Raw genomic sequence first — 12409 nt, forward strand, 5'->3', positions numbered from 1 at the left:
CTTGTTAGGGGTAAGGGGAGGAAGGAGAAAGGTTTGTGTGCCTTTCTTCTATTCTGCTTTCTCAGATGCACCTAGGGACTGCTCTGACACTCAGGTGTCACATCAAATTGAAGTTAGCAGTGACAAGTCCTCTCCCAGAGCTTTGAGAAGCCAGCAGCCAGCTCTGATTGAGTCTGTCAGTTTTAATAAGCCCGTATTCTCATCCCCTTGGAGAAATGACTAGCTTGACTTGTATTCATCTGTAGACATGACAAGGAGGCCAAAAATTAACCCTTTGGCGTGACACTTGGATTCCTTCTCTGACATTTGATGAAATAGTTATAATATGAAAGTCATAGACTATTAATCCATCTGCTCAACAGCATGAAAGGCAAAACATTAAAAGTTACAGCTAAAAAATAAAAAGAAGATTTCTCAAGAACAACGGAAGGAAAAATATTGCTATTTTTACAGCTCAAAGCATTACAGGGTCAGTCCCCTGTCCTTCAGTCCTGCTGTAACCTGGGGTTGTTCCAGTAAGTTACATAAAAGTTACAAGTGTCCTGCTTCCAGGGTGCGTTTTAATACCAAGTACAGAAACCACCAGAAGATTTTGAAGAATTATTTTAATAGAAAATAAAGTTGCAAAAATAACTGGAAAAAACTCTTCATTCAAAAGCTTGTTAGCTTGGGGTGTGTTTTTTTTGTTGTTGTTGTTGTTTGTTTTTGTTTTGGTGGTTTTTTGGACAGGGAAGGCAAGTGATGAAAACACTGCTGTTTCAAGATTGGTTTTCAGAAGAATAATGCCTTTATTCTACAACTTGCCCAAACGTTTATGAGCTAGATATCCAGTATTTATCTCGTCTTGTGTAAACGTCTTTCCTGTGAATCTGATTTCTTCCTCTGGAGCATCAGGGACAGGAGACCAGATGTAGCTGAACCACTGGTCTGATCAAAAGTGACAATTCTGTGTTGCTAAGCTCCGTTTCTTTAAACTAAATGTAGAGCACTGAGTAACAGCTGTCTCTGCATCTGCAAAACCGGTGTTTGCTTGTCCAAGTCAGAGAGCAGACTACAACCAGCATCTTGGTATTGAGCAGTAAAGGCCACAGAACCTATTCCTCAAAATCTTGTAGAAGTTTTCATTAGGAAAGAAAAATATATTCATGTTTCCACTTACTGGAACAACCCCCCGTTACATAATCTGTCTGATCCCCTAGCAGCAGATCATTTTTTTATTTTAAACACCACAAATTCAGATTTTCCTATTCCAGATGAATTAACCATTACCTTATTCTTAAAGATCTGTTAGTTCCTTCAGACAGTTGCATCAAACTCAAGTAACTGGGGCAAATGAATGACTGAGAAAGGAATTTGTGAAACGTAGTAATACCACGCTACCCGGAGGGAGCCAAGATGTGCTTCTGAGCCTTCAGAAAAGCCCAAAGCTCAGTGAGGTATCATGTGGACTAGAAAACACCAGTGCCGTTTTCATTATTGCTTGGTGTTCAGATTCTGTTCCCATAGTGCAGCCTTTAACAGAGGCTTTAGCTGCAAGCTCCTTTACTAAACAAGTTCCTTACCTAAAACAAGCCATTGATCTCCTTTCAGTGCCGGATTAAACAAGTCAACCTTCCCACCCGCTTCTGTTCTGAGAGCAGAGTGAGTTTTCTAGTTTCTGTTTGGCAAGGTCTCTCTCTACATTGATGAACTTGGCACATACTGAGATTTTGGGTAATGAAAGGCAAAGAGGGGCAAGAGTCATGTCCAGGAAAAAATAAAGTGGGGGGGATCAGTACCAAGGGCATTCGGGAAGCTGGCCTCCCATGCATGCAACCTTTTCCTTCTCATGTCTTGCTCCAGTTTGCCCAGTCTAACTGTGGGATTTTATAAATGAAAATGTGTTCTTTAAAGAACAAAATATCCATTAGTATTCTAATCTTCATCCATGATAGATAATGTATATAAATAAAAAGTTGTATATTTAATATACACACATATAAAATTAACTCGACAGGAAACATTTTCTATGCATACATGCATCTTTAATAGATGTCTAGAGAAATATATTTAAACAACCATCTTAATCAAAGACCATTAAGCATAGAATATAACAGCCATTTTGAATTTCTGGGTAGACTAAGACCATTTGTTTGCCTATATTCTTGACTATATTCTTCCATACCCTAATATGTGTGAATTTCTCGTAAGGATTTGATTTAATTCTAAAAAAAGTGTCTTAAGTGTCTTTTTTTTAATCCACTTTGATCTACATAAATTCCCCTTACTCTCCTTAAAAATAATTACGAATATTAACTACAAAGACTATATTCTACTGCAAGTTATTGTGTTGCTATAAAACATGACAGAGGAAGTAGAAAGCCTTAGCTGCCTTACCTTCAGCCGAAAACAGACTAGTCCCAAGACAACCTCAGCACAGATCTCAAATCTTTCATCCTGAAGGACTAAATGTTCAAACTGATGCGACAGCCTGACGTGCTGTGAAGAGAAAGATAGCATCTATATTGTATAAATTTAGTTTATTAAAAGAAAAGATTTGCTCCTTAATCTCTTTTCTCGGTTCCCTCCTCTGATATGTGATAATATTCACGTTGCCATCTGTTTATGTTAACTTACAGCCCGTTTATGACTTCCAGAGACCATACTGACCAGTTACCATATTGACTGCTCAGTCTGTCTTAGGCAGCACTGGTCTGTTTCTTAGTGAAACATTTTGGCACAGTTTTGTAACTTTCACAATACCATATTAATATTAAATAATTGTAATAATTCTTCTTTAGGTTTTCTACCATTCTCAGTTTTGGTTGAGACTAGCGGAAGGGAGACAGCGGGGAAAAGGGGAGATGCACAGATTCATGTAGAGAAAATGATCACAAGTCCAGTGGAAAACAAGGTGCACGGAGACGCTGCTTGGAATAGTTCACGTAACATGAGAATACTGTGAGGTGGATAACTTGCTCACTCTTCTGGCCTGGGCACTCGGGACCAGTTGAAAAGAAAAGTGATGGCAGTAAAATCAAGAAAATGGACAGCATACCTCAGCCAGTCTATTTAAAAGTTACCGGGAAAAAAAAATACACTGGATATAAACCCAGAACAGTTATATCAAGGCATAGGAAACCAATGCTCTTCCAAAATCAAATAGGGAAAATACCAACAGGCATACTAACAACCTGTGAGGAACATCAGTCAGTGATGTTTGTATACATATACCACATTTTGCTTTCTCCCAAACAGAAAATAAATACCAAAGTGCTTGGAAAAAAGAACTGATATCCACATCAGGTACGTGCAGTACCTTACTCAGTCCCCCTTTACTGGTTATCACCAATTTAGTGCTCGCTACCCTAAAGAAAAAGACAACTGGGTATTAAAATTACAGTTTGTGCGGTAGCCAGTCTACATCAAAAATTATCAGCACTTTTATGCATTTACGATTGCAAACAATTTTACTAAAATGAACAGACCCCATGTCTGTTCCTTCTGTTCCACTTTGCTTTCTTACAAGTTCAAGGAAAGATACCAACAAATATAAAAAACTTTGGGCCAAGGTTAGATGTGAAATATTTCATCTCACAGGAACTTCTTCCAAAAGGCAAGAAGAAAGCAGAACAAAAATTACAGGGGAAAAAAATAAAAGGAAAGAAAAAAAAAAAGAAAGAAAACCAACACATTTTGCAATCTTAATCATAGCTTTCTGATGTTTGTTTATTTCCTAAAATAGGAAAACATTGTTTATATGGAATTGTACATTGATTCAAGACATTCCTACTGGGCATACTCTTTGTAACCAGCCAATCTTCCTCTCGTTACCACTTCCTCTCTGCTGTTTGTGACATTCATTTATTACCTCCCTCTAAAATTAGACTGAAAGCTCTTTGAGTCAGGAATAAGAACAATAAAATGCCCAATTCTTTACAAAGCATTTGAATATTCTGCTACTATAAATAGCATGGGCTTAAAACTATGAAATTTGACCAGAAGTATGTGTATACATACATATTTTTGTATGCATAAGTGCATGGGAAACTTATGTGAAATATACATGCAGGTTGTAACAGTCTTCTGCTACCTCCTCCAGCCCTCATTTCCATAGCATCAAACAAGTTATGTCTTTTACACAGCTCAGCAAAATTTCACAATGCACACACCAGCTCTTGGAAGTCAAGGCCATAAAAAAAATCCTGTTCAGTGAGATGAATGACTTTCAGTGAGACGTTCAATGACAATAGATTTCCACAACTGTTCAACCAAATGTAATCACCAACAGAAGTTAATCAAAATTTACCTGGGTGAGAACTGAATAAAGCAAAAATTTGAGATTGGCTTACTGCAAGTAGTTTGTACAAGAAAACTACAGACACTTGCTGTACACTTTCTATACCAAGTATTTCCAATTTTTTGCGCTAAAGGATTTGAAAGAAATAAAAGCAAGGAAAAATATAGCGTATTCAGTAAAACACAAATTAAAATGCTGGAAGCATTCTGTATGGAAGTCATTTTTTTTGTAGCAAGCTTTATCAAGTAGCAATAATTTGAAAAGCCACCGGGGGGCACCAAGTGTTTTAGATTTTTACAGGCAGGACTGAGAAGTAGAGAAAGGAGGAACTAACAAGTTTCACTTGCTTAGCTTTCCTCCCCCCCAGCTTTGCTTAGCACAGTGACCCAAGGCCCTGCACCTTTGAACCGTAAGCTAATATCCTGAATTGCTTTTACAAAGATTGTTGCAACCAAACATAAATAAATCCAATAAAGTTAAACGTTATTAACCCTGGAAGTTCAAACTCTGTGAAGCGTCACACCTGCCTCTCTCGACTGGAAGAGCTGTAACCCCTCTCTGGGCATGGGTACGGCAAGGGATTTTTGTGTCCCTCTATCTCAGGTAAATAACCATTGCCCTTTTGCATTGAGAAAGCAAAAAAGAAGGGGATCTAAGTAATGTGATTATTCAGGATTAGGGGAAATGTCTTACTCATGGGAGCAGTGCACTTGTGAGGTGTTAAGATGTGGTTCTTATTTAAAAAAATCTGTATTTAAGTATGTATATGTGTGCATATACAGAAAAATAGAAGCACATATACAGATATGGGCTGTTGCATTTAAATGTTTCAATTGAGAGTGGAATAGTCGGGCAACTCCTTCCAGAACTAAAACAGTTTTTGATACAAGGGAGTTTCTCAGAAGCATCAGAGTGCAATAATGTGTATATGCAAGTACACATACTTGCACAGCCTTGATCACTTCATACTTTTCTTCTACAGATTTCACCTCTCTGCCTGCTTTAGCTCACATCTCACTAGAATGAATGAAGATGCTGCAAAAAGTGTCCTCTAAACAGCCACTCGGACGATGCCACTGCCCAGCTGCAGTGCTATCTCTGGGACTGCTGTTCTGTACAGTTCCAGTTTCTTGATCTCAGCTGTTAATTGTTAATAGAATTCATTTTTGTCGGTGAGAAAGGGAGAATGTGGTACACTGATTTCTTCTGGACCTCCACAGGATTTAACTGACTCAGAATGTTCCTGGGGATTACCTACGAAAGCATTAACCTCTAAATTTCTCAGATGACTTCTGAGCTCTTTGAGATGACTTAAAAGGACAAAGAAATAATACATGGCCAAGCAGTTTACAAATGTGCCATTTACAAATGGACTTTGGGGGTTTCACATTTATACTGACTGTTTGGAATCAGTCCAGAGGACTGTTGTTGCTTTTGCCCTCTTTGTACATCTCCTCCACAGCTTTGGGACTTACCTCCAAAATTTGTATTTTTCTCTCCCCACATCCTTCTGAGATGACCGCCCTCCCCTTTACCACTGCTCTAAAACCTATACTTTGCAATAGGTTAATATTACATGTTGTGTGGGAAGAAAGTGCATAACTGGAAGGTTTGGAAAACAAAAAAGTTACTATATCTAAATCAAAGTCACTCATTCTCATCTCCTAGGAATATTTTGGTTCCTAAATGCCTGTCTCAGTACAAGCAAATACCAAGCTGCGGTGGTTATCCGGTCATTTTGATGCAGACCTTAAAGGTTGCAACATAATAAACAACCTTTTTTTTTTTTTTCTAAACGTTACTACTAAAAGAAAAAAAAAAAAAGAAAAAAAAAAGAACAAACTTTGAACTGAAAGAGGTAGAAATGTTTGTTTGTTTTGAAACAGGTTTGAAGCCCACTGAATTTAATCAGTACAGTTTAATGAGTAATCCGGGCAGGGGGTGAGGAGGAACTAACTTAATGGTTCCAGTTTGGTGGATCAGTCAGGCACTGGAACGGGTTGCCCAGGGAGGTGGTGGTGTCACCGCCCCTGGGAGTGTTTAAGGAAAGGTTGGACCTGGTGCTTGGGGACATGGTTTAGTGGGTGATAGTGGTGGTGGGGGGATGGTTGGACCAGATGATCTTGGAGGTCTTTTCCAACCTTTATGATTCTGTGACTCTGTAATTATACATTGAGTCAAATTCTGCACTTAATTACCCTTAATATTTTTCCAAAGTTGCAAACGTAAGGTCATAACTTTTTTTCCTCTGTGTACCAGGGAACACTTTAGTCTTTAATGAACTATTAAACACACACACAATTCAAGGAGGCCTTGGAAATCTAGTTTTCCGAATTATCTTTGCAAATAAGGGAACATAAGAGGGTTCCAACTTTAGAGTCAGTATCTTTAGGAAAGGATTGATTTGCTTTGCCTTACCAAACTGTGTTGTCATAGAAAATACAAAACCAGCTACGGTAATGGGAAGACAAGCACTTTTTGGCTGGACAGCCAGGGAAATGTCTGGGAGACAGGGAATGAGAGAACTGTGAAGCATCTTGTTGAACGTGAATACTGAATTGTGGAAACCTGCCTGAGAAAGGCCGTGTCATCAACATGGGGCTTCCAATCCTCTGTTTTCCCAGTGAGGGATTTAGCCCTACTTAAAACCTTGGCATCATTCTGAAATAACTGTCGTCTCCAGAAATCTAACCTGAGAGAGCAAAGCTCTAGAAACTGTAATGGCAGTCTAGTAAAGCAGTAACAAACCATGCATCAATTTTTTCATTGGAAGGGCATCTATCAAATTGCCATAAGGATAATAAAGCATCAGGATTGCTGTTGTTCTCAAAATTTGCTTCTGAGAGCCTTATTAAAACTAAAAATATAATTTAAAACCCTGTAGAGTTGGTCAAAAAATATTGTGATAAAAATGAGAAGCAAAAAGGGTACCCTCCTCCACCCCAGAACCTTTCCAAACTGGAAGAGATTTATTCATGCAGCTGTTTTACAATGGCAGAAGAAGCCCTTCTTAGGCCTTCATCTGTTTAGTACCACAACAGAAAGGAATGCATGCCTGCAGAGGGTTTGGTATACTAGACCAGAGTCTAAGCTAATGGATATTTTTGTAAATATTTAGAGCGAAGTCATGGAGCTCCCCTCATTATAAGTTTCCCTAAACTTCATAAAAAGGAAAGGCATGCTTGAATTTGATTTTACTGCTGCAGAGGAAGTATATATATATCATTTAGACTGCTGCCAGGTGTGTTTTTTAGTGATTAAATAACCCATCTTTTTTACATTAAGAATAAACTTAGTGCTTACTCACAGCAATGTTAACAAACTGTAAATTGTACACATCGTTTTTTAAAAAATGTGTATTTTAAACAGGAAACAGAGAAAGCAGAAATTATCGCTTCAAGGGTAGGTGGACAATAAGGTACTGTATCATAAATGTAGCCCAACAACATTAATCATAATCTAAACATGCCATCAATGCATCTGCATTAGGGAAATAAAGAGATAATGAATGCTTCATGGTTTTTCTCCCGGAAAAAATAAATAATAAAAATTTAAAAACTAATGCACTCTGGCTTAATTTGAGAGGGGCCTACAGTCCTGCATTGTATAAATTCCAAATTCCTACGCTTGTCTTCTCTAAAGGTTAATACAAAATGGATGACAGCTGAGATCCTGCCATGATATGGAATCATGACACGACATGGGGCAAAAAGCAGTACTCCTATTGACTCGAGCTTTCTGAAGGCCGTCACCTCTGCTTTCTAATGTGTGCAGAAGCTGTGGGCAATGGATGGGGGTAAGTAAAGCTCATTTTCCCTTACCATCCCACCACAGACTACCCAAGAAAGCAAATCTGTGTTACCTTGCGGATGTGCTCCTGCAGTCCCGTGACCCCGTACATCCTCAGCACGAACCAGAGCTTCAGGGAGCGGAACCTCCTCCCCAGGGGGATCTGCCAGTGCTGCAAGCCGGAGAGAAGGCAGAGCACCCATGTTAGAAGTCAGCTTTGCAGTGATACTGCAGAAATGGTATGTGCTGCAGCGATTTTAAGCATAACACATTTCCAGATCCTAGAGGCCATAGCTAGAGGTGGGCCAAATAATAACAAAAATGTCTATTTTTGGGTAATGCTCTGATATGACTCTTCATACTCAAATTTTTCAAATGAAAAGTGGAAAAGAAGGTTGGTGTCAGAATGGAAAGGTCACAAGGCAAACCAAATTGTCTTTTTGCATCCCAAATTCTCCTCAAAGGTTTTGGAAAAATGAGTATCATACATTGGCTTATGTACAGTTGTGGGGCCAGCATCTATTATGATTGGCCCATTTTCCATTTCAAAAGAAAAATGTTTATATTGTCAAAGTTAAAACACACACTTTTAGAAGTATATATTATTAACTATTTTAAGAAAAACGATCTTTAGGAAATCATCTTTAAGAAATCTTCTACTGCTTAAATCTTAAAATATTACTTATGCAAGACTCATCCTGCCTCTAAACATTTCTCCCCCCCCCCCCCCCAAAAAAAAAACAAAACAGAGTTTAAAGTTTCACCTTGAGTAATGTTAAAAATTTACTAAGCTGCATCCATCATGGAAAGAAAGGTAAGGTTTTGAAGTTTATGAAAGTAATGGAAAATAAAATCCCTGGAAATATGAGTGTATAAAAGTAGTAACATTAATGATTATATCGATGTTGTACTTACCCGGTAATCTGTTACAAGGCCTGAAAGTTAAAGAAAAAATGTTCACATTGCTTTATCATAACAGCCAAAACCTACAATCATATTCTAATGCTATTAAGAAAGCTGTATTTTAGCTATCCTGCCTGTTTGCTACAAACTTCAGCATCACCATTTTCAACAGCGAATATGCTTCACTCCTTAGCTAGCCAGGATATACCACTAACAAACAGTTTTCTGTAGAGCACAATTTTTAGAAGAAATTATTTTCCTTTCTGTTATACTTCAGATCCCATCACAGACTAAATACTACATTTATTTTCCTCTTGTATGGAAAAGAAGCAGTACCTAAGATGGCTTTTATTAATTTTGGTTTGCAGAATCTCTGAACTCATTTCAACACTCATCCTCTGCTGTGAAATGCCACCACTTGATGAACTGACGTTTCTCAAAACAATGTGTTTCTAACTAGCTTTTGTACCCATTCATGTATTTGCTGCTGATTTTTAAGAATGTCTAATGAGTGACTGGAAAATTTGACTCAGAAATGAACTCTTCCTGTTTGGTGAATAACGTTCTGCATTGTTACGGCTTTTTATTTGATGTGGTGAAAAGCCCTTACACTGTTTGACCAAGCCACAAAACAGTTCAGTGCAGGGAGGCAAGTAGAGGGCATTATTTGATATCTTTTATATGAGCACACAGTGTCAAGATGCCTCTACCTTTGCTTTGAATCAGGTAATTAGGCTGATTTCACAGTAAAGAAAACTGTAATATAAAGCTGGATTACTTGTGGTAAGCCAGAGACAAAAACTAAACTGACCTAAAATCTTAAAGCACCTCTTTAGGAACACATGGAAGCATCTGCCTAGCTTTCTTATCCTGCAGTGGAATACAAGCTTCATGAGGAAGTATGCACTTAAATTCCATGGAAAAGTGCTAAGTGCTCTTGGCATTATGAGCCACCAGGTACTAAATAGAACTGTAGCTCGTGAATTGACCAGCCTACATCATTTTTCTGATTCCCAGCCTTCCTGGGAGTTTAAAGAAAAAAAAAAGACTCCGTTTCCTGTGCTACAAACTCTCTTGCCAACAGTCTCACATGCACGCAGCCAAAACACACGATCCTTCCTCCCTGCAACATATAGCCATTTGGCTCTCTAACCTGTTCCAAGGTTATTTTCTAGGGAGAAAAAAAAAAAAAAAAAAAAAAAGCAACAATCATTAACCTGTTCCTGGACATCAGGAAATGAACATGGTTGTTTCGTCTCAGTAACAAGGTGATTTGATAACATTCGCGGTCTGCATTGTCGCAGCCATTTGTATTTGATAGCGGCAAGGCTGGTAGCAAAGAGAGGAAAGCAACTGGTGATAGATAAATAATCCTACGCTCCTGTAAGGGGCTGTGTCTAATGATCCACAACAACGCCTTTCACAAGCTGTGAAGCAGAATGCAATCAATGATTAGTCCTTGATTACAAGCCTTAGTCTTACATCTGTATTTAACCAGGATGAATTGCATTGTGGGAGTATATGTGTCATTAACAATAGCGTATAGAGCTGCATTCTTCTAACGCTGCCATTAGGATTTGACCTATATCCTGGGTTGCCAGGCAAGCCAGGATAATCTTCCTGGAGCGATGATGCAAATCACATAAAATTATAATTAATGACAAAATAAAGACTTTCCCCTTGGGGGCACACATAATTGCCATATGGTTATTAAGAGTAATTGCTCACAGATAGATATATTTTTCCGCTCATTTAAATTCTTGAGTGAGAGATGAGTGAATTCAAAAATGCTACTTCATTTGCCTTGTAAACCACGATGGGAATTCTCAGACTTGAGACTTACTCAGAAAATAAGACCCTCCATTAGACAAGTCTTATTTCCAGTAGTGCTGACATCCCATAAATCACACAGGGATCAAGAGTGACTGTAACAGCCTCGCACCTTTGCAAATCTGGCCATTTTTATTGAAGGCATACACGTGGATGGGATTGAACAGTTCAACTAGAGGAACGTGCATTTGAAAAGTTGTCCAGCTCTTTGGAAAACTGTCAGCAAATGGGAATAGAACATAATAAATATTCACTACATTGCCAATAATCAGCTGATCTATATGGTATCATTATGCCCAGATCTAATTGCATGCCATCATGGCTAGTGAAGGCAACGCAAAGAGTGAACAACTTTTTAACCAGCTGGGGAGATAAAGTTTTCAGGCCAGCTAAGTGGCCTCACTGAAATCACCTAGTTTTAAGAAAGGTTTAATCTCCTTTTGGTGTCATTTAACCTAGGAAGTCCTAAGATTCTTCTATCAGCACTGCCAGTTGTCACAAGAATGTATTTTCGCTTTAGTTAACTGTGGATTTTTTCTCCGCAAGAGAAATATTTTTCATGTACATTAAATAAAAGCTAGTGACATAAGTATACTTGCAATAATTTTCATTTCTCATTTTAAAAGGAAAAAAAAGTACATTTTTTTTCTTAACAATTCTAGCCTTTGGTTGATGAACCTCAGCTTCAGAGTTACTGCATTTTCCTGTTTACTGCCCTGTTCTATATCTGCATTGCTTGGAAATGTAGAAAAAGGAATAAAATCTGAAGTCTCTGGCAGCTGAGGCACAAAAATCAATTTTTCCTAGTGCTTTTTAGTGAATGGTGGTATTCTGGATTATACTAATTCAAATGCCAAGGAGTTTGTAGGCACAACAGAGAGAAGCATACTCAGGGTACACTTTTGAACACTGTCCTTGTTTCGGCTAGGATAGAGTCAGTTTTCCTCATAGTAGCTGGTAGGGTGCTATGTTTTAGATTAGGATGAGAAGAGCGCTGATAACATGCTGATGTTTTAATTGTTGCAGAGCAGTGTTTACACCAGGCCTAGGACTTTTCAGCTTCTCGCTCTATCCTGCCAGCGAGCAGGCTGGGGGTGCAGGAGGAGCTGGGAGGGGACAGACCCAGGACAGCTGACCCAAACTGGCCAAAGGGGTATTCCATACCATCTGGCGTCATGCTAAACAATATATAGGGGTGGCTGGCCGGGGTGGGGGGCCGGCTGCTCGGGGATAGGCTGGGCATCGGTCAGCGGGTGGTGAGCAATTGCGTTGTGCATCACTTGTTTCGTACGCGTTATTATTAGTAGTGCTATTATCATTATTATTATTTATTTTCTTTCCTGTCCTAATAAACTGTCTCTATCTCAACCCACAGGCTTCATTTCCCTGATTCTCTCCCCCATCCCAGAGAGGGAGGGCAGAAGGTGAGCAAGCGTCTGTGTGGTGCTTAGCTGCCAGCGGGGTTAAACCACAACAAACACAGATCAGCATCACCCATTCCAGGAACAGTATGAGATATGGCAAATGATAAGGACAAGCACCCTTGAGGTGATACACCCTCGTGAGAAAGTTATGAAGGAACTTGCACCACATGTTGACATTGCACTG

At 38.9% G+C, this 12409-nt stretch overlaps 1 protein-coding gene across 1 annotated transcript in view; it reads right to left on the minus strand.

Annotated features, from left to right (window-relative positions):
• FIGNL1 (fidgetin like 1) overlaps window positions 1–12409 on the minus strand; it is a 78731-nt gene that overhangs the window by 10824 nt on the left and 55498 nt on the right. The window contains exons 11-13 of the mRNA XM_080582365.1: window positions 8984–9003; window positions 8142–8240; window positions 2377–2478 (exon numbers count right to left, since the gene is read on the minus strand). Coding sequence (XP_080438491.1) covers window positions 2377–2478; window positions 8142–8240; window positions 8984–9003 — 221 coding nt within the window. The remainder of the gene's footprint in view (window positions 1–2376; window positions 2479–8141; window positions 8241–8983; window positions 9004–12409) is intronic.

The sequence above is a fragment of the Anser brachyrhynchus genome (assembly GCF_964034855.1).
Source record: "Anser brachyrhynchus genome assembly, chromosome: 2".
Taxonomy (NCBI): Eukaryota; Metazoa; Chordata; class Aves; order Anseriformes; family Anatidae; genus Anser; species Anser brachyrhynchus.